The sequence below is a fragment of the Ursus arctos genome, unplaced genomic scaffold, assembly GCF_023065955.2.
Source record: "Ursus arctos isolate Adak ecotype North America unplaced genomic scaffold, UrsArc2.0 scaffold_3, whole genome shotgun sequence".
In the NCBI taxonomy this organism is placed as follows: Eukaryota; Metazoa; Chordata; class Mammalia; order Carnivora; family Ursidae; genus Ursus; species Ursus arctos.
In genome coordinates, this window is record NW_026622985.1 from 25,765,794 (window position 1) to 25,788,877 (window position 23,084).

The window sequence follows — 23,084 nt, forward strand, 5'->3', positions numbered from 1 at the left end:
TTACCATTTCAAAAGCATTCATCACCCCTATCTCTTATCTGGATACTGCAGCTCTGAAAGGAGTCGCTGGAGGCTGGTCCTAGGAACATGATGTGGCAAAAATAAAGCCAAATGCTGCAAGGGAATAAGATGAGTGGACGTTTTCCGCCTTAAGGAAGTCAACTTACGAATTTCTAAGGAAAGGGGATTGAATGCTTTTCTAACTTCTTAAAGAAAACCACCACTAGTCTGGCATGGTGTGTCTGTATGCGGGCTCTGACACGACGCAGCTTTGGAGGTTAACTGGCAGGACCGTAGAAAACACTCCTCGGACAGCATGTAAGGGTTTAGCAAATATTTATTTCTTTAGCATCTAAGTTGAACTAAACAGAAATTGTACATAACGATAGAGGCGAAGGATGCAGGGCAGATCCACACCATAGTCGGAGAGACGCACAGGCAATGGTGTTTGGACCTTCCTGCTAGATGGTCAGTCTCACGGCTTACATCGGTGACAAGAACTACGAAAGCACATGCTGTTTTGGACCCAGGCAAATAAAAGGGAGGCAGAAAGGCAAGACCGCCCCCGCCCCGCCCCAATATAGTACTCTAGCTTGTAACTAAGCCATTTAAACATAAACAAAACACATTGAATCCTAACGAAAGCCAAAATTTAACGCTCTCTTCCCAAGAAAAAATAAACATATCAGCTTAAATAACACACTACAATCAAAATGGTGTTCGTGGAAAGTCTATTATTTATAACTGAGTCAAAGGCAACAGTTGTTGGCCTGAAAAATGAGCACTGTTCTTGAAAAAGTAACTCAGATGCGATGCTCTGCTGTAAGAACGAGAACACGGGCTCCTGATCATCAGCACGGCTGTGGCGCTCTGTCCTGGGGGCTCAAGCATCTACCCCAGCCCCAGCAGTTTTCTTAGTGTATCCGGCAGGCTGAAGACAACTCATTTTTAAGGACAACAGCTGCTGTGTTTGCTTCATGCTTAACACCAACACGCAGAACTATTACTGTATTTTACAAATTTTACAAATGTTCAGAGTCGCTATGAAGATTTACAAAGCCCCACACCCTATAGCAAATATTAAACACTCAATAAAGACATCCTAAGCGTGTAACTAATTTGGGCAAAGAAAAACCTCTAAAGTATATACAGAACTGCCATTTACTAAACAGGCAAAGACTTTCTATTCCCTTTCCCTAAAGCTCTTCTTAGTGTTTATTTCCATTTGAATCCCTGTTTCTCCAAGTTAATAGCTTTGCACTGAAATATTCAGCAATAAACACAAAGGGAAAAAAAAAAAGCAATGTAGAATGTTAGACACAGAAGAGACCTCACAATTTCTGAAGCAAAACCTCTTCAAGTTGCAATCCTCCTCGCTAACAAATCCGCATCTCTAGCTCAGTAGGGGTGACGAAGGACTGAAAGAGGAGATGTACACTGTTTTCTATCAAGGCTCGTTCTATTCCCAGGACCTCTCCCTTCACAGAGGAGAACACAGCGGAGGTCCGAAGAAGCATGAGACGATCCTACATGGAGGTGCTTCTTTGAATCTGGGATGGGTGGTTACTGTTTGTCCCTAGAGGGCAGGATTTCTCTTCCCCAGCTCTATCTATGACTGGGGAAAATGTGGTGGGTCAGGCAGACTCTTAATTCCTCCTTGTCTTGCAGGTAGCTAAAGGCGGAGAGACTGAGCAAATGGGAAAAAGTGTATAGATACGAAAATTCAGTGCTCTCTCTAAATCGTGGACTTGAGTCCTCTAAAATTTTTCAGGCTTTTCTCAAATTAACATTTTAAAAAGCTCCCCCTCTTACTAGTCATCTCACTTTACTTAAACAGCTTCAAGGCATATTTAATTCTTAAGACTTATATCATAAAAATGTTATTCTCCGTCTTATCTCTTCAGTTAGCAAATATCTGAGCTCACGACTGAGATCACTGTTACCAACTGCTTGTGCATGTCTCAGGATTAAAACAGCAACAACGAACACAGGCACTGTCTGCCTTACTTAACAAAAAGATTTGAATACAAGAGAAAAAGTCCTGCTTTCCCTTTTCTTGGATAATGGAAGAATATTTTCAATAAATTGTGCTTTATTGACTTTTCTGTTCACTTTGAGTGTTTCAGACATAAACTTTGCTAAAGACCCTGTGATCCGTGGTTATGGTTCTCTCTCTCCACATTGGGCAGGATTTTACTGATAAATATGCTGTTTTCAGTTAATTTTGGTGGGCAGCAATGACCTCCAGTGGATTCATGGGCAAACAGCAACTGGGCTTTTCAGAGAATGTTAATTTTCAAAATATTTTACCCTTTAGACCTTCTGGAGCTTGGTGGCTTAACAAATGAACTTTTTAAAAACATTTGTGTGTTTCTTAATTTTCGAATGAAATTGCAAGCCATTACATCAACACTTGAACTTTCTTAATTATGTACCCCATAAGCAAACTTTGAAAATTGAACTGAATATTTAAAGTTAACATTTAAATAAATATTCATAATTGTTTTCATGTGTAATTCACTTGCTTTTAATTTTTATTTAAATGAGAAATCTCAACAAAATTTCATAATTTAGAAAAGTAATCGCTAACTAAAAAGGAGAAGGAAAGACATCAAGAAATAAGCATTCTCAGAAATAAAAACTTTTGATACTACTTATAAAGGGAAAAGTGCTCTAGGCATCTCGATAGTTAAGTGAACTCATGAAACAATTTTCTTATTAACATAAAATAGGAAAATTTGATATCCGAGAGCAAACTCTTTTAACATTTTAAAAATAGTAAACGTATGTTTCTGGAGTATCTTTTATATTTTAGGGAAGATCATTTAGAAGTCATAAAATTTAAGTTTTAATAGAGCTTCGGTGCTGTTATCTTCATTTTTGGCTTGTGAGGTAATAAGTTATTCATAAACACATTATCTCCACCTTAAAGCATGACATAAAGACATTTTTATAAGGTTTCATTTCTGAAAATGGACAAGATGTATTAACAAACTGCTTTCTAATCTTCACTGGACAATCTGTGAAAAGAGAAAAAAGATAATAAACTTTTTCTACCACAAGAGGGCAGCAAAAACATTTTCCAGTTAGACGTCTAACTGTAACTTCATCTTTTTTTTTGGCTTTTTTTTTTTTTTAAATAAGTTACCTTAACTTCATTCTTTATGCAGTGGAGTGAAATTGAAAGGACGTGTTTTCATCATGAAACGTAACTGTAGTGAATGGGGTTGAATGAATGTTTTATGAAGGGCACGAGCCTCAAGGTGACCACAATTTTTCTTTCATGATTTACAATAATTACAACACACCTGCTTCATAAAACACATAGGTTAGATACTAAGACAAGAATTCTTAAAAAGTACAGACAGTTCATATGAGAACGTTAAAGTATTTGATATTCTGAATTCAGAAAGATTAAAATATATATTTTCATTTTTTCCATGCTTATTAAAATCTCTAATTTTTCATCCATATTCCAATAATCCTAAGTTGTCCAAGGGTAAAATAATAATTGCCAAGGAAAAGAAGCCAAGTACTCAAAACTACAGCTATGGTCACTTTTTGGTAAATATAGTGGGAAGCCACCGAGGAATATGCTTGTTTAGAAAAATTAGTGAATTATACGAGATTTTTAACCAGTCAAATGAGTATGTAGAATAATTTATCATAATACCTTCACAGTCACTTCTGCGTTACAGAAATGTTTTAAGCTATACCAAGAGGCTGAATGGTTTCTCTTCGCCGTCGCGGCTGTGCTTCGGTTTCGGGGAAGCCAGTCGCCGGTTTCACCCCATCAGGAGTCCAGCGTGTGTCTGGGCAGGCGGTAGTGCTCGGCTTTGGCACGCAGCTTCTTTTCCTGTGGGTTGGCGTATTTCCACTTGGAAGGCGACATTTTAAGCTTTCTCCTCTTCTTGTCCGTGCACCATACCTTTTCACAGTATTCTTCCACTCTCTGGAAGTTGCTATAACCGATCAGCTGCAAGAATTCCTTGTACCAGGGTTTTGCCCCATGTGGGACGCTACTCTGGGCAGGACAGGGCGTCTTGTGAGGCCCGTCCTCCTCATAGTCTTTGTGAAACATCTCCTCTACTCTCTCCTCTTCCACTACCTCCAGGATAATTTTACGGACGGTATGGACAAAACCGTGCTCTACTGTCTGGCAAAAATAGGTCCCAGCGTCCATTCTGCGCACCCTGAGGAAGAGTAAACCGAGGTCCATCTTAACCACTCTGTCGTCTGTCTTCACCTGCAAGAACAAGAACATTAATGGCACTGGAGTATATCCAGGAGAGAACACCAACCTGTAAACCCTTTCACTATCTATCTTGAATCCTTTTAAATTTTTGTTCTCCCATGATGAAATCCTGAGTCATAGATGCATCTGAGTGAGCGAGCAAGCGAGGACAAATTAAATCAGGTGTGTGTATGTTGAGCTTATTTACATTTGAGATCATTTCATATTGATGATTTTGAGGTCATTTCACATCAATATTGTTAAGAGCAGAATGAGAGAGGTTTCTCCCCAATGCTTTCAATGAATCATTAGAAAAAACCATCTAGCTCAGTATAGCACTCAAAGTCAGAGTGAAACGAAGATCTGTTAAGTGCATTTAACTTTTTCTTAGCAGACAGCAAAAATGCCATTTTTCACACTATTAGTTGAGTGGTTCTTACTCCTTCCAGATCATAAAGACCAGTGTCTCTATAAGGACCTCTGTTAAGAGATCAGGGATACCTTCAATCTTGAAGAAAGAAAAAAAAAATCACCCATTCATTAATGAAGTGAACATTCCTTCTATTTCGACAAGGCTTTCTATTTAAGAGAGACTTAAAAATAAGCAAGAAAAATTCATAATCTCCTCTGAAGAATCTTACCCTCCAGTAAATATTAAGATTGCACATAACCAGTGCTCAAATATCTTTTTACGTCTGTGACATAATGAATTATGCACATTACTTCTATGAATAAATACAATTCAAGGTAAGAAGCGCACAGTAAGGCTTTTGATAAATACGGCTCATATGATAAACAGTGAGTCTGATTTGACATCAGACAAAGCTAGATTCAAACACCGGCACCGGTGTCTACTAATTGTGCGATCTAGGGCATTTACATATATTCTCTTAGTTTTCTTCATAAAAATGGAGACAAGCCTACTGGCACTTGAACGACTGTTGTGAAATTTAAATAAAATAACTTCAGTGAGAACTTTGCACAGTGCTACCAGTACTTACCTCGCCCTTTCCTATATACAGCCCTCCAGCTAAAAACAAACTGGGACGTGTTTTCGGAGGGCCTAGGATCACACCCTGGGGGCTACAAAGGTGAGTCCCACTAGACTGGCTAACTTCGCCCTTGAGAATACAAAATGAAAGCGATATTCACCTTTGCCGATATAAAAGCGGCCGACTAAGCACCACAACCGCGCTGGCAGTCAAGGCCGTGAAGGCAAGCATGCTGCGGTCCCGGGGGCAGGTCCTGGTGGGCCTGCTGGGTCCAGCTCTCCCGAGCCCTAATCAGATCTGGCATGTCTGGAGTTGCAGCGTGTGCTACACAGGAGTGCATGTAATTACAGAATTTGTGAATCGTGGCAAACGGCACTGGCGGGGTAGTAAGAGAATGCATCTCACGCAGGCAGGTTAAGATAAATTATGAGGCTCTCAGAGGGTTTTTTCCCAGCCATGTAGGGTAAATTAATTACTCAGCATCTTCAGAGCGACACAGTTGAAGGGGCTCCACAAATCCTTGACAGGGGCTTCCCTTGACTTGGCAGGACCCTTGACTTTTCAGAGTACTAGAGCCATTAACTCAAGAAGTTCGCTCGTGAGGAAGCAGGAAGAGCAGTCAAACCCAAACCATCGTCACTGCATCAAACAACCGCTTATCTGCTGACAGGTCTTGCTGACAAGGCATCCCGGACACGTGTCACAGACAGGAACTCAAAGGACTTGGTGTCCCTGCTCATGTTCACCACCACTTTCTCTGTAAACTTATCACGTCTTGGATGATTCTGACTCTGAAGCTCAGCCTCGATTGTTTTCTAAACCCGTGGCTCCATGTGACATAGAGGGACCCACCTCCTAAAACCTTTTTTTCCCCGTCTGGTACACGCCATTTTACTGTTCTGGTTCTCTTCTTGGTCTCTTCCGTAGATTTCTCCTTCCCTCTAAGGCACAATCCTCCACCCTTCCCTGATCTCATGTTTTACTTGCATTCATTTGGTAACTTCTATTTCCATTTCAATCAGCTTCCCTAAGAGGGTGTATCTTACACAGAGATCATCCATTGTTCTGTGTTGCTGTTAATTACAAACACTGACCGAAACTTACGTGATCCTTCATTATTTACAATCCAGCGTCTCTCCTTACAAACTGCACTCCCCCCTTATGAACTTCCATATTCCTGACAATTAGATTATTCTTCTTCTAGTCCCTCTATCCTCATGTGTTGTTCTACTTCTTACTCGTTATTACGCTCTCATATCCACTACATCACAAATTCCCATCAGCATTTCTTCTGTGCTGATGGTGGGAAACATTCATTCCATTTCACTATTTTCCCACAATGTTAGATTCTCATACTTTGTGACTGATTCTTCGACCTTACCTCATGGTAGACTCCTCCCAAATCTTCCTTCTTTTTTTGTCTGCTATTATGCCCAGCTTGATTCTGTTTCACGACCTAGACTGTTGTACCTGTCTGGAGAGACTTCCCTATTGCTGGTTCCATATTGGAAAAGGCTGAATTAAAACAGTATCTCTTCAAATGTGCTTCCCTCACAGCCCTGTAAGGGTGTCCTGCTGCCCTTATTACCATGTCACCTGCTAACCTTTGTCAACTGAGCAAGCAACATTACCTGCAAAAAACCCCAAGTCCTTCAAATATTTTTCTTTCGACTGATACCTCTCCCCCTTTCTTTCAATAAATTGGTACTATTTTACTCTGCTTCTCCTTTTGTCATGCTCCTTTATCTAGATTCTATTGCTTGCCCAAGCAGGTAAGAAGTGTTCAGTTAACCAGATCCTGCCTTTCTAAATCCGTACCCCCAAATAGCATACTCTAGTGCTTCTCATAGGGTTGGGAGAATAGGTACATTTCTGGATGGAGATAAATGAGTATTCTGTAAAGTCTTCTTAGATTATTGTGTTTAATTTTCATGATAATCATGTAAATTAATAAACTATATTTGGGATCATGGGGAAGATCAACTTCATCGTTAGTATTGGTGTTTACCATAGACTCTGAACCATTTTCAAAGCTTTAACGGTTTCCAGCTGCTAAGAACAAAGATGGATGTAGTATGTTAATGATACATTCCAGCCAAATGAAAACCAAACATCATCCCTATGCAGTAATGTACATAAAAAGTTTTGAAGTCACTTGTATAGAGTGGTAGGGGGACTGAGTCAGCACATGGCACCAAATGCTGCAGGCAGATGTCTCATACACATGTGTACATGGATGTGGTAATCTGTGTTCCATGTTATGTTCATGCAGATGCCTTATTTCAGTGCAAAAAATTATCACATTAAATAAAGATTTAAATGATGCATAGACTTGTTTGTATCTTATTTGTAAATTTGTTTCTATATTTGAATGAAAATTACAGGCATAAAGAATGCATTCCTTGTTTCATTCTTGTGAACATTTCACAAATATTTTAAGACAAGTCGCACTAGCAGCCTAAGACACTGTTTCAGTTTCAAGGGCAGATGGTGGGGACAGCCTGAACAAATACCAGAGTCAAGTCTTCCTTTTCAGATCTCCTTCCTTTCCTGGTCCCTTGTGTTGCCACTTTCCCTCTCACTTACATGGCTTATTTTGGTCCTTATTCTTCCTTATTCTTCCTTTCTGTTAGTGAACTCCTTTCTACGGGGTCCACCAAACCATTTTTAAGAAATTTCTTTCCAAGCTTACACTTTCACTTCTTAATGAATACTTTCTTTTCAGCCCTAAAGATCTCTTTTTCTTCTTCTTCTTTTTAATAACTCAATAGCATCCACATTTGTAGCACACAGCTGGTATTTATATTTCTTGTCAAATAATTTTGCTATGCAAGTTTCATCTCTTTAACTGTAAGTTTCGTTAAGAGCAAAGGCCTATCTTTTAATTATACTGAGTATTCCAGAGTGAGTAGAGTGCTCAGTGAAAATGAGAACATATTAATTTGTTCAGAGTGGACAAGAATGCAAGGCCATGGGGTATCCCAATAAAGGTATGTCTAGAAGTTATTCACCTTTTGTATGTAAATCCAGTAATGATTTGAACAGGGTGGAAGCGAGCATGATTTCAGGAGCTGTCAGTAACTACTGAAAGGGCTAGGCTTCACAGATACATAAGGAAAAGCATTTCTAGGACACTGTCTTCACCTGGAAAGAATCTGCATACAAACACCCTCACTGAATAAGGTCCTCTGTTTTCTCCCTACTATTCTTCCCTTTGGAGGGAAAATAAGAAAATATGAAACTCATCTAGCATAGTTTCTGGCATATACCAACCAGTTTATGAAAATGTTTTAAAATAAAACAAAAGGCAAAAATGAAAATAAACACAAATCCTTGGCCACTGGGTTAGTAGTGCTTCCCCCCTCCCCCCCAAGCAGGTATTTCTTTCAAACTCAGAAACCCAATTTGAGAAATACTGCATTGTGTGTATATGCAGTCCAGACGAGTTCAAAGACATGGAAGCGTGACAATTCCAATGGGAACTGTCCTCCATCAATTATTTGCATGTTAGAGATAGCGTCTGTCTCAGAATGTAGGTTTCCCTTCCTGGTTACAGTGAGTTAGAAATTTCAGTAATAAAAGACGTTTTAACTCCGAAATCTGGATGGCCGTACACTACGTACGTTAAATCACCTTGAAAGTTAAATGTATCTTCCGTAGTCTATGAATACCTAAAAATAAAAGTGACTTAGAAATTTGTATTTGAAGTCCTTCCATGATTTAATCTTTAGTCCACATGGGCGCCTTGAGCAGCAAATCTTGATTACACAATTGTTTTCATCAGCTGTGCTTTCCCTACGTCTGCAGACCCGATTTCCTTGGTCAAGAAGATGATACATAATACATCACTTTATCAAATATTCTTACAGGCAATCTACAAAAATACAGCATTTCTTACTGAAAATGGTTTTAATATTCTGAGTTATAGAGATTGATTCAGTATGTTTTGTAATGTCAAATAAAAAAAAAAAAGTAATTGAACAAAGAACCAGCACATCTGGAAGCTGGTCAGGAAGAAGCAGTGATTTCCATGTGCATCAACCATCTGGGTCCATGCTTGCTTTTCATAGGAAAAGGAAAGACGTAGGCCTTGAACTGGTTTCTTTCAGAATATATTTAACACTTAAATTAGTTTTAGTCAAGCAATAAAGACCAACAATTTATATATTTATCTGGCCTACCTTCAGCACACACAAAAAATCGTTTGACTTCCAGAAAATGTATCATACATAACAGCATAAAAGTAAAAATCTTTTTATAAAAGCACTTTCCAATGTGAACCTGCTTTATGATCGAGATGAATGCCCAATGGGAACAGGGTGAATTACTTAAGAGCTCACTTAGGGAAGCCTATTACACTATATAGAAAGAATTCAAGTTGTATATATACTTCAGATTAATTAAAGATCCAAAAGTGGAAAACCTTTTTCTAATACAAGAAGATGCTGAGAAGAAAGTTATTATAAATAATAACTCAAAATCATACTGTGAAAAAATGTTATATTGAGAAACATCAACTATATCAAAGAGGAAATTTGGAACATTTACATTCAAGAACAAACTAATACTAGAAGATGTAAAGAACTCTTGAAAGTCAAGAAAACAAAAAATAAAAGAGAAAAATCAGGAAAAAATATCAATAGGTAAGTAAATCAGAAAAGGAGAAACCCAAATGTCTAATAAGTATGCAAGTTAATGTTCAATCTTACTAGCAATTTTAGAAATACAAATGTAAACAAGACACCACCTTCTACCAGCAAGACAGCCAAAATTAGGAAATACCAAACACTGGTGAGAATATGGAAAAATGGGAACCCATATAAACCACTTTGAGAGCACAGATGTTGCCAAAATTCTGAAAAGCGAGCTGACAAAATTGCAGAAATGAAGGATGTCACAAGATAAGAACGCAGAGATTTGCATTCAGATCTGTAAGAGGTTACTTGAAGAGATGATCATTAAAGATGTGGTAGTGGGAATTAATGACACTCTTGGTTCACTCTGAGGAGGATGGAGCAATCAAGAGCAATGAATCCATGCCATGGGATGCTAAGTTGCAGTCAGGAACAATGAAATAGACACACGCACAGCCACAGTGATGAACCATAAAAACGCAGTGTTGAATTATAAAGAGAAGCAGAAGAAGATCTAGAACTCAACAGATTTATCTTTGCAGCTCATGCGTCCTCAAAATGTTATATACTTGTTCAATACAGTACAGATGATGCAGCATTGGACTTACTCCAGTCATCACAGTGCATGCATACGGGGAAGCAAAGATGAAAGTGGAGAAAGGTGGTCCAGGAAAAATGAAGTCAAACAAGAAAGGAGATTTGTGCGAACCCATTATGACGACGTGCTGTGAACTAAGTAATATGCCTATAATGATTATCTTGGCTTGGCAACCAATAAACTGATCTGTTCAAGCTCTAGTATCCCATTAATCATAGGATTTTAGAAATAATGCTGCAAAATACACAAACAGCTACGTAAGGGTCATGTTTTATTTAAAATTTCCATAGCAAAGACAACCAGGATTATCAGGATAAAGGGAAAATAAGAGGAGGGGATGAAAGAAAGATAATGTTTGAACACAAAAATGCATACTATAAGGTACTGAACAACTACTATATTTGGAGTACAAGGTCAACACTAAATTATCTAGTGACTGAAAGAAAGAGGAAAGCATGCTAAATTCTAAGGCCCAAATGACTCTAATGTATATTTAAAAAAAATTATTCCTTATCGCAGGGAATATAGCCAATGATACTGTAATCGCCTTGTCTGGTGACAGAGGGCAGCTACACTTGTGGTGAGCACAGCATAGTGTCTACAGAAGTTGAATCACTATGCTGTACACCTGAAAATAATGTAACATGATGTGTCGACTACACTCAAAAAAAATTATTGTAATAAAAATAAAGTTACTCTTTATGACAAGCATATCTAACCCTGGCACTGAAGCTGAGGGGGAAAAAAAATCTCTTCTGTGTTTTCATAAAATGATACAGGCAACCTAACAATCGCACTACACTAAGTACACTTTCTTAAGGTCACATCTCAAGGTCAAGACAAGATGCCCAAGTACAGTTCAATATGAGCTAGTCCCTCTAGATGAGGGACTAACACCACGTGGTATGGATACACAGTTCTGTGTGGATACATATTCATGCAGAAGTACAGTTTTTTATTATCTATAAGACTGTAGGAACTATAATTTATCCTGGAATAAAGGGAATTAAAGAGTGAAGGGAATTCACATTTTTGATACTACTGAATGTCCACCATGTGTCTGACACTGGGCTTGCGGAGTTGCCACGTTACTTTGTTTACAATCAGATTGCCCAGCGTGATCTTAGTGGGATAAAACACAGGTCTGTATCTGATTCCACAGACCTGGAAATGCATATTTAATTTTCAAAGATGGTCAGTATTCTCTTGGAAAATTAACCAAAGAGAGTTCTATCTAAATGACTAGATCCACTTCCCACTTCTATTCTTATGACCAAAACATTGCTCTGTATTTTCCACTTACAGGAACTGTGAGGGAAAAAAATGAAATTAATGGGCTATACTGCTAATTATTCCAGAACTAAAATATGGGGCAAATGACATTAAAAACATATGCTTGTCAAGATGGAAAATGTAAATTATGAATACCTACTTGTAAAGAACTGTTCGTTTAGAAAAGATGAGTGGAGTTTTTTAAAGGCTGAAATAGAAACATCGAAAGTACTAAGCAGATGTTTCAAATGAGGCAGAGTTCATGCACTTCATGTTATGACAACAAGAAAAACAAATAATATCCATGTGGAGCAAACCTCATGCTTTCAGTACATGTGTATAAAGACAATATTGTAAACTTCTGGCTGTCATTGATCCCTTAGGCTTCCTGTCATGGGTTAGCATTGGGAAGGTCAAGAAAATACAGGTCATCTAGCAAACAACATGGTAGAATAAGGATGAGATTTTATTTCGTAATTCTCCTAGCTTTGATGACATAATAAATCTGCAACATGAAGAGATGTAACTTATATACTCCATTTTTCTCTTGCTTTTACAAGAGAAGCTGTCTCCACAATGCATTGAGAATCATCAATAAAATTATGTTTTATGTAAAACTGTACAAATTCTGCATGGATGCAATGAACTCTGAGTTATCTGGAAGGCACTGCTGATTGATAAGTTAACCATGCTTCTTAGATTTCTCAACAGTATTTAAATGACTTTGATGAATTCATCCTACTTAGTAGGTGGTCTGAGAGCAGAGTTGAAAGTGACAACTTCTGGCATCCAGTTAAAAAAGAATTAAGAGACTGGGTTGAAATTGAAGTCTTAGAGTTTTGATGTCAACTTACATTCTCTCTAGGATTTTCTATGATAAACAAGCACATCTGTGCATTTAAGCAGTCTATACAATGCATACAATCAGCTATTTTAAACTGAGATACTTTAAGACACACAAGCACACACAAAAATATTGTCCCTTAAATAAAGAATCCACAATGGAAAGATCAATGAGGATCAAGGGGAAAACGAAACTTCCATGCTACCAAAGGCTAAAGTGTGATGCTGGTCTTATGGACTAGCAACTTGCTCGCCTGCTTATATCACTTTGGAGAATATTTTATGTTTTTTGGGATTGCCCCCCAATTTTCGCACTGGGGATTTGCGAATGTTAATTCAACTCCTTCCTGGAACTGAACCTTGTTTACAGTGTCTTTGGGATACACGTTGGTTTTGTCAGTAAAGGACTAAAGAATTAAGTCCAAAAGAACACACTCTAAGAAACTATTCATATTGCTTGGGTTTACTGAAAACTCATTCCAATGAAATTATAATGCTCAGCACAAAGTGAGGGCTTGGTTATTCATGAAAAATTTTTTTTTCCTTCCAAAATACAGAGATATTTTTCACAATACCACTCATTTAATAAAGCTTCACTCTACCTTAAATCAGAGGCCAACAAGCTTCCTGTAGAGAGCCATACAGTAAAGGTTTTTGGCTTGGCAGGTCATACGGTCTCTCTTACAACTACTCAACTTTGTGGTTATAGGATGGAAACATCCACAGACGCTAGGTAAACAAATGGGCGTGGCAGTTTTCAAGTAAAATTTTATTTACAAAAGAGGTGGAGGGCCAGATTTGGCCTTCAAGCTGTAGTCTGCCAACTTCTGCTTTAAATCATTGTTAGGTTCAATGAAATACTCTATTTTCAGGTTAAAACATATACTCCAAACTCACAACATTCAAAATGGGTATTATAATTAAGATAAATAGTTATTTACTAATCTTCTGAGTAGCTTGAAGAAACTACGGTTTTCTTTACCATGATAAGTAAGAAGTACACACAGTGAACTAAGAAACATTTAAATCCAAGCAATAAATACACATGTACATTTTCCCTCATTTACTTGAGTTTTAAAATGTAGTTCTTCTGCATTTTGGAGAAAGAGAAATGCAGAGAGAAATACTTCAATCATCCAACCAAGTGTCCGAACAAGTATGAATTCCTTTCCTTTGGATGTTACTCAAGATTAAACTTTTGCTATTTTGGAAGCTTATAAATTCAAGTACATGGAATGGAGAATTCATAAACTAGGGTGTATCACTTTAGGTGATTTAGTTATGTTTATAACAGTTTTGTCCTCTGCAATCACAAAAACATAATTTATATATCCTATGTAGATAAGGAAGATTTGAACTGGTATTCTAAATTTAAATAATTATAGATAAGGAATTTGGAACAGCTAAGTTGGATTTTGTGTTTGAAATCTTCTTCCTCATCCACATTCATAAAATCTTTTTCTTTTTTCCCAATTCAGACAATGAGGGGTTTTTTTCTTCCTTCTTGAAACTCACCCCTTTTGTCTATAACTAGGATCTCTCTCATAAGCTCTTTATCTTGTTTCATCAGTTAGCTGTACATTCTCCTCTTGATGGCTTCTTGCTTCAACTTGTCTATAAACATGACTAAGTCGCCTTTTTTCTTAAGTCAAAAAACCCCACAAGCTTTCTCTAGTCTTATCTCCCTCTGTTGACCTCTCTTTCTCATTCAAACCTTTAGGTAAAACACACTACACTAGCTGTTTCTAATTCCCCATAGCCTCATTCATCACTTAACCGATGGCTAGATGGCTCCTAGCTTAACCATTCCACTGAGTACATTCTCAGGGGACACTGGGAACATATTTCCTGAAAACTTCAAACGGTTTATGACTTTACCCTTATCCAGTTCCTCTTCCCTGAGATCAATTATTTCGTGCTCCCCACACTCCACAGTGTCGACTGACTTAAGCTATACTACTCTGGAGGTACGCACCAGTGTCGCCCTTGGCATCGGTTACTTAACCTCATCTCTGTGAGGCGCACAGTACTACTAACTACTTCAGAGAACTGTTATAGGTTTTAAATAAGTTACTACACATAAGGCACTTAGAACAGCACAGGGCACACAGTAGGCCCTAAATGGATGCAAACTATAATCACATTTGTTTTTCTGTTTTCACTTTATCTTTTGGAATTTGTCTCTGATTTTTCCTTAGATGGGGTTTCTTTCCCCTTTGCTTCTAGGCTGGGTTCACCCTGCTTCTTATTTACTCATTCTCCAAGGTAAGCTACGGCAGTTGGAGGCACCATGACACTGTGACTGAGGGCCTAGAATTGAAACCAGAGTATCTGGTCTCGAATTCAGACTGATTTCAAAGCTCTGGGATACTGTGCAAATAACTCGATCTCTTTGTGCTTTGGTTTCTTTATCTATTAAGTGCGGACAATAATAGTATCTATTTCATAAGGCTGTTGCGAGGCTTAAAAGTATCAGTGTACTTAAAACTGTTAGGACAGTGCCTGGCATACAGTAAGTGATATGTAAGTACTGATTGCTGCTATACTGTTCTTACTTTTACTCCATCAATTTAATTACTACCTCTCTGCTGACGTCTCTCACATATCTCTTGCCATTCCAGATCTTTATTTTGAATTTTATATTCCTGAACATACATTTACCAAAGGAAAGCTCCAACTAAGGAAAGCTCCAACTAAATGCTTTACAGGAGATCCCAGTTCAACATGGCCAGAAACGAACTCAACGTCTTCCTCCTACACCTTCTATCCCTCCCTGTAGATCATGTTACCACACCAGCAACTACACAAATACCCAAACCAAGAACATGTGAATCATTTCTGATTGCAGTCTTTTATCTCAAAAATTAAATGCACTCCATGTTATCTCATAAAAATGAAAACTGTCTTTCCCCCCTACTACCAGTGTTTAGTTCCAGTCAAAAATCTTCCACTTGACAAGTGAAATACCCTCTTTTTTTTTTTTTTAAGATTTTATTTATTCATTTGACAGAGAGAGAGACAGCCAGAGAGAGAGATGGAACACAGCAGGGGGAGTGGGAGAGGAAGAAGCAGGCTCCCAGCGGAGAAGCCTGATATGGGGCTCGATCCCAGAATGCTGGGATCACACCCTGAGCCAAAGGCAGATGCTTAAGGACTGAGCCACCCAGGCGGCCCAGAGAAATACCCTCTTACATAATCTTTTTGACACCTGCTTATCCTCAAAGCCTCTATGCAAGTTTCCAGAGTGATGTGTCTAAACAGTTGTCTAAGTTGTTCTCATGGTTTATAAATAAAGTGAAGTGGTCCCTTGATCTAGCCACTCATTTCTGCTTCCTCATTTCCGGCCACGGATCTACACATACCATGTTGTTTTCTCGTCCCCACACATGTGCTTATCGCCTTTTCTGGTAGTTAACTTCTACTCATCCAGGAAGACATGACTCATGTGTCACCTGTGCCTTGAATCTCTTCCTGACCGTCCGTCATTCAACCTCCACACCCAACCTGTTGGTGGACACTTCTCTTTTCTTGAAGTTTCAACACAGCTTTAATGAACAGAATATATTAGAATTATCTGTTTACATTCTTGTTTTCACTCTAAGACTATAGGCTTCTAAAGGGCTAAGGCTATGATTTACACACGACCTACTAATGTACTCTCTGAGTATTTATTGTCTTCAAAACACTAACTGCAGACATTTAAACAGAGACCAGACCAGAAGGTTGAAAAAGTATTCCACCTGAGAAGTTAAACAGCCTTCACGATTCTCAATAAGAACAGACAGCATATGCAAATTACATTGTTGTTATGTGTTTGAGGCAGTCACATGCACATTATTTGACCTTGAAGGTAAAGGGCACATACAGAATTAATGCTGTATCAGTGAACATAAAGATTTATGTCCCTATCATCTCAGTGATCACCTGCTTCTGCCTTTCTCCCCACCTCCACATACTATATTCTTAATAGATCCTTTTACAACCAAATTTTGATCATGTCATGGCTCTTCTGGAAACTACCCAATGGTTATCCACTTAATTCAGAGCAAACACCAAAGCCCTTTAGAAGGGCCTACAAAGCCCTGCATGGGCTGGCCCTTTCTCTCACTCTTTGACTCACAGTTTATTAGTGTCCCATTGCTCATTCCCTTCCAGTCACACCACCCTTCACTCTAGTGTTCCTTGCATATATCTGATGCACTCCCATCTTAAGGGCCTTCATTTACATCTACTGTTCTCACTCTCCAGAAAGTTCTCCAACACTAGCATACGGCCTACTACCTCAGTTCTTTCAAGTCCTTTTCAAATGTCACTGAGTTGGTGACCCTCTTAGTAAGACTCTCCATGAACATCCCTTTAAAACTGCAATCTCTCCCTGTAATCTCTCTTGTACTTTTCTTCTCATCATCATCTGATACATTAAATATGGTTCTTATATTTAGTTGTACTATTATTTTCACTAACACCATCATCTTCCTCTGTTCCCCAAAATACAGGTTCTATGAAAACAGGTCCTCAATAGATAAGTTGCAAAAGAATTAATGAAGCATTATTTTGGTTAAAAACCCAAGAAAACAAGGTAGAGTGCTCTTGGTTTTCTATCTACATAGGCTGAAATGAGAGAAAACATTTAATTTGATACAGAATCCTTCTTCTACTCTCAGAAAGTAGAAGCCTGAAAGGGCAACTGAGAATGGAAACACACTGATATATACCTTGTATAATAAGGATTCACGGTATCAGGGCTTAGAGTGGGAACTGTTCAAATTACTGGCGGTTCTTAACTACTTTTCTTGCCCACAAGGCTGCAGCAGCATGCTTCACTGAAGTCTGATGAAAAGAATATAGATAAGAATCAAGCAGCTATCAGGACCATTTTTCAGAAGTCAAATTCCCGAACTTCGGCTATAAATGGTTTTCTATTTGCTACATGTCCCAAAGCATCTGAAACTGTATTTAGGGTTCCGATTTCAGAAGGCTGTGTGGTTTAGTAGAGAGAACACAGACACGTGGATTTGAGTCGACTTTGCTAGCTGTCAGTAACCAGGGAAGTTATTAAACATTCTGTGTCTCAATTATGTCACCTATAAATCATGTTTTAGAATGAAATGGTATATTCTATAATATGCACACAGCAAAATCCTCAGTACTTAGATAATGAAAACACATGAAGCAGCTCAGCTTTGGAGTCAGGAATATCTGAGTTCACACCTTGAGTCTGTCACAGACTGTCGTCCACATTCGTAAGAAGAGGTCCACGACCTCGAATGTGCATCTGTGAGATGTGAGAACAGTGAGGTAAGGCCCCTACCACTGCTGTGGTTTCTCTGTGTGGCAGACGCACAGTGAAGAACAGCCTCACCTATAAAGTCCCCTCGATTAAAATCCTGCCCGTCCGGCTATCACGAGAAGTGACGCACACCCGAACTGAGCCCACTGAGCCGAGGGAAAATACTCGCTTAAGAATTACCTGCAAACCAGCTTCCAAAAAAACATTTACGGAATTAGTAAAATGTACAGAGATTGTGTTTCATACGTGGTATTTAAGAAAGCAGGAGACCATAAAGTGCCTATTCCAGAGAAGAGCAGTAACCCAGTTGAGAAACTAGATAACTGAATTTACAGATGCTTCCTAGCAATTCAGCTACAAAACATTTCAAAAGCTTTATCTGAGCAAAATGTTATTCACCTGAATATGTGGTTTCCAGAGAACTCCAGGGAGCTGAGTTTGGATTTGCAGGCAAAAGTCCCAGACTCAAAAATGTGTGTGTGTGTGTGTGACAATCAAAATTTTTTACAAAGGCTATGGTCTGACTACAAATCAATGACTTACGGCTTGAAGTGTCTGTGATGAATCTTGCTGGCTACTGTCAGGGGGACTCTAAAAGCATTTCATACGAGGTAAGAAATGTACTTGAGTAGATGAACTTCAATATCTTATACAATGGTCAAGATTTGATAATAAAATAATTCTCTGTCCAAAGTAACTATAATAAAATGATCTTAAAAAAAAAAAAAACTCTAAAAGCTCCAAAAAAGACTCTAAAAGGACTTTAAAACAAACTCAAAAGGACACACAAAGTCATTCTGTTCTGTGCGTTCAGCAAACACACTTTTTTTTAAAGTCAGCAATTCGGTGTTTTCTTCTAGATTGTGACTAAATCAATATATATCGCTATGTCTGTAGAAACCAAGGACTGTATGATGCTGACACCCAATGCATGGAGCAAATTCAAAATTTCAAGTATCAGTAAATGTATCAGTCATGGAAATGTGAAAAACAGAAACTAAAATTTGGGGAAAGGAGAAGCAGATTATATCAACAATAGGAGAAAGAAGCTTATAATTGAACACTGATGGATGCAGCATGTCAAAATGATTTGGTAAAGATTTCCAAATGAGGCAGATTATAGTGACTTCCAAATTAGAACCAGAACATAGTGAGGGAAGAAAACCACTGATGAAAGAATGACTTCTCTGTCTTCTGAAGCCATTCAATGAGAGGAGCTATAGAATATTCCCAGGTCCTCTCCTGCCAAGTGAGTTATGACGGAATTTAAAAATCAATTTCACATCAGATTTGTGGAATGGAAAATACTTTAGTACTAAATCAACAATGTACTTTAGTGCAATATGCTGTAACCTTTTTGGACACATGTTTATTCTTATGACGTCATGAAAATTTAGGAGAATTTTCCTGTCCTTGATTGCCTTTCTAGATTATCTCTAACAGCCTTGTTGAATGCCTTCCTCTCTAATAACTATTCCAGGAACCTAGGATTTACAAATTTAATCCTCTCCCAGAATATACTGTATGATTTTGGACCAAAAATATGCTGCATTTTTAGTTTCACAATAGGCTAGGGAAAAAAAGGCCTAAAAAGTCAGTGGGCTCTACATTTGGAGTCTATAGTTGATGGCTTCATTGATTCCCTCTCTACCCACTGTGTACCTACTAGCTCTTCCCTGGGTCTTAAAGCAGGCGTCTAACATTTCTTTCCCTTACTCAATTTGCAACATTCTTTTTACCAAGAAACATTTGCTAGCAGTCACCAAGATCTATTTCCCTTTAAACCAAATTTCATTCTTTCTATTTTTATAAATCCACTTTTGTGAAAACTGAGTTCAAAGCCCACATTAGCATCCATAATGTTTTACCTGCCTTTACTAACTGCTTCATGCCCTTGACCTTGGCCAATATACAACCAGATCCCTAGACTCTCATAAAAAGATCATCCAGTAACTGCCTCCAGGCTATCCCTTCTGTGTGCTTTAAATGCTTCCTATTCTTCCATCTATAAAAGAAGCACAAGTGATTTCTCCTTCATATTTAGATGATAATAGAAATATAATCTCCACCAATAAATCTACTTAAAAGCACAAACAAACCTTTGTTTGCCTTTCTTTTGTTCCCAAGGGCACTAACGGAACCCCTGTGGCAATGTTTCATATATGACTCAACTGCTTTATCAAAAGATTGGCTTAATGTTGCTGCTGTTGTTTTAACTCTATTTAATCTATATGTCTAAGGTAAATGTGTTAATGGTGGTTAAATTTGTTATTTTTCTAGAACATTGCCTTGGGTGATATAATTTAAGACAATCATTTTGACAACATGATATTAAAATCATGAAGCTATGAGTACCTACTGAATAAAAATCCAATTTTTGGAATCCAAATTTATATATACACACATACATGCACATATAATTTATGTGTATATATGTATTTTGTATTTAATTTTTGCATATATATTTTATATATGTATATATTTATGTCTTTATATGTATATTTATACATATAAAAATTTATATGCAGATTTTTATAGCACATATAAATTATATATATAGAAATCTGTGTGTATTTAAAATTTTTTATATATATAAATCACACATAATAAATCCACTTTTTAAATAACACACGTATAGCACAATAGACTGATTTTTAAACACCAAATAAATCATCATCCATTTACTAATCACACACCATATGCAAGACAGCACGGCATGAATGTGCAGCTATGAATTACCTCCTCTTTTCTTGCTTCCCGTCCTTTCTGTACAAACCAGATAACTTCTGCTTGCAAAGATCGTGGAGTACATTCCAGCAAAGTACTGTTGTTCTCTATGCCGTAGGCCAGTCGCTCTTCAGTCTTATCCAAAGCATCCCCTACAATATAAACATTAACCTTAAGACTTTGATATTTATCAGTAAAGAGTATTTTAAAAAGATTTTATTTATTTATTTGCCAGAGAGAGAGAGAGAGAGAGAGACAGAGACAGAGCACAAGCAGGGGGAGCAGGTGGCACAGAGAGAAGCAGGCTTCCCGCTGAGTAAGGAGCCGGATGTGGGGCTCCAACCCTAGGATCATGACCTGAGCCGAAAGCAGACGCCTAACTGACTGAGCCACTCTGGCGTTACAGAAAATAATATTTCTAAGAGATTCTTCATTTAGATTCCTGCTGCAAAGTGAGCATCCTTCATGACTTACTACTAATTTCTATGCAGGGTCGTTTAAAGGAGATATTTAGAGACAGTGGCGTACCAAAACCTAGGCTTTAAAAGGTACTGCAGGCTATGGAGAGGACCAGAAAGAAATAAATGGGAGTGTGGGTCCAAAGGGCAGGACAGTCAGGACAGTAAGAAGGTGCATCAGTGTTAAATGCATGGAAAATCAGCAACGATATCCACCAACAGAGCAGGCAAGAGAAGGTGGGCACCAAACATTCAAGTAAGACGTAAATTCATGGTTACAAAACAAAAGCACAAAGCAGAAATCAAGGTGATATGGTGCTACATAAACACCAGTGTGAGTGAGATCTTGTCAAGGGACTGCACTTATCCAATTACTGGGTTCCTACAGTAAGAAAAGGGTACAAAACTGAACTACAGACTTCTGATCCAGAGCTTGATTATAATCCATAGCTTGGCCCAGAGAGGCTCTCACTGGACTTGAACTCAAATTTGCATACAGGCTAATCCACTTAACTGCAGTGGGGAATAAAAGCAAGTGGTTGGGGCCCCTGGGTGGCTCCAGTCAGTTAAGTGGCTGCCTTCGGCTCAGGTCATGATCCCAGGGTCCCGGGGTTCCAGGTTCGAGCCCCACATGGGGCTCTCTGCTCTGCCTCTGCCCCTCCTCCAGCTTGTGCTCTTGCTCGCTATTTCTCAAATAAATAAATAAAATCTTAAAAAAAAAAAAAGTAGATGTATTCATTGTTGTTTCAACCATTATCAGATTCAGTAACTAGAACCTGGGATTTTTTCCCTTGTGCCTGAGTCCTCCTCACTTTCAAAACTGACACTTAAATTCTCCTAGATTAAGATCCTGCTTTCCTTTAGCCAATGTTCTCTGAGGCTTATGTCCTGCACCAAATGCTCAGTCAGCCTTGGGTCTAGTGAACTGATGCTGTGCAACTGTGGATTGTACATAAGCACTCCTGGTCTCCTAGTCACGATGCTTCATTTCCCTGGTACCTCCTTGTGAAACTGGGGACACCAATCGCAGCCAGTTCCAAACACCAACATGGTGTGAAGAGTCAGGACCATGGTCTTCTGTGTTATGTGACTTCCTTACATTTGCTGAAGCTGAAATCTCCTCTCATCCTCTACCCATCAGACCGCTTACTCACATCTGCTCCATTAACTGGAGCTCTCGGCTTCCCTACTCTTGTGGAAGACTTAAGGTTTTTCACTTTATTCTACCCCAGAGCTCAGTGGCGGACTTGTTACAAATTTGATCACCCTTGATAAGATTGCCATAGGTCGCATAACATCGTGAAGGTATTTCTGGTGCTGAGATGAGGAGAGAAGTCCTACAAATCACGGTGGCATCTTGTTCTAAGATCCCCCTCTTCTGAGGTCTAATAGTAATTCTTCGTGGTGGTATACAGAACTAATTTTCCCAATTAATGGAAAATTATAAGTCCACGTATAATTAAAACTTTGGTGTTAAAATCCATAAAATTTTAGCTACGTTGAAGAAAAAAAAGAACACTTTCAAGCAACATTGTTCTAGTTTATATCAACCACAAAGAAAACAAGGACCCTTTTAAGAGGTCTGCAGCTTATCTTCACTGTACACCCCGAGTAACCCACAGCAATTGATTTTCTCTGGATTACCGACGAACTGCTGTCCAAAGCATTGCTGAGCGGCGTTCCCGTGCCGAACATCTTGTCTGCGGAACCGCCTGCAAGAAAGTAGATGTATTTAGGAGATGGTCAGATTTCAATTTTCCAGACTTTAAAATGCAGCCAACTGCATTAAAGACTCAAGTAGTATTCTGCTACTGAAAAAAATTGATCTGTCATACAAAACAAGGATAAAATTCAAGTTTCATAGTCTCCCATATTTCCCCTGAATGTTATTCAATGGGTAAGATCTACATACAACTCTTCTTTAAGTGTTCACATAAGTTTGAATTCTGGATCCTGACATAATTTAAGAAAGCTCTCTTTATATTTTGTTTAAAAATCTAGTGCAGTAAGAATTCTTCTGTTTCAAATGGGTGTTT

The 23,084-nt window shown here is 38.4% G+C and overlaps 1 protein-coding gene across 2 annotated transcripts in view; it reads right to left on the reverse strand.

Annotated features, from left to right (window-relative positions):
* Positions 1-319: 319 nt before the first annotated feature.
* The window catches only part of SEMA3E (semaphorin 3E), a 255,930-nt gene continuing 233,165 nt past the window's right edge, over positions 320-23,084 (reverse strand). For both annotated transcript variants that reach the window (XM_057304254.1, XM_026504656.4), the window contains exons 15-17: positions 22,693-22,760; positions 20,603-20,742; positions 320-4,246 (exon numbers count right to left, since the gene is read on the reverse strand). In XM_057304254.1, the coding sequence (XP_057160237.1) occupies positions 3,794-4,246; positions 20,603-20,742; positions 22,693-22,760 (661 nt within the window). In that variant the 3' untranslated portion in view covers positions 320-3,793. The remainder of the gene's footprint in view (positions 4,247-20,602; positions 20,743-22,692; positions 22,761-23,084) is intronic.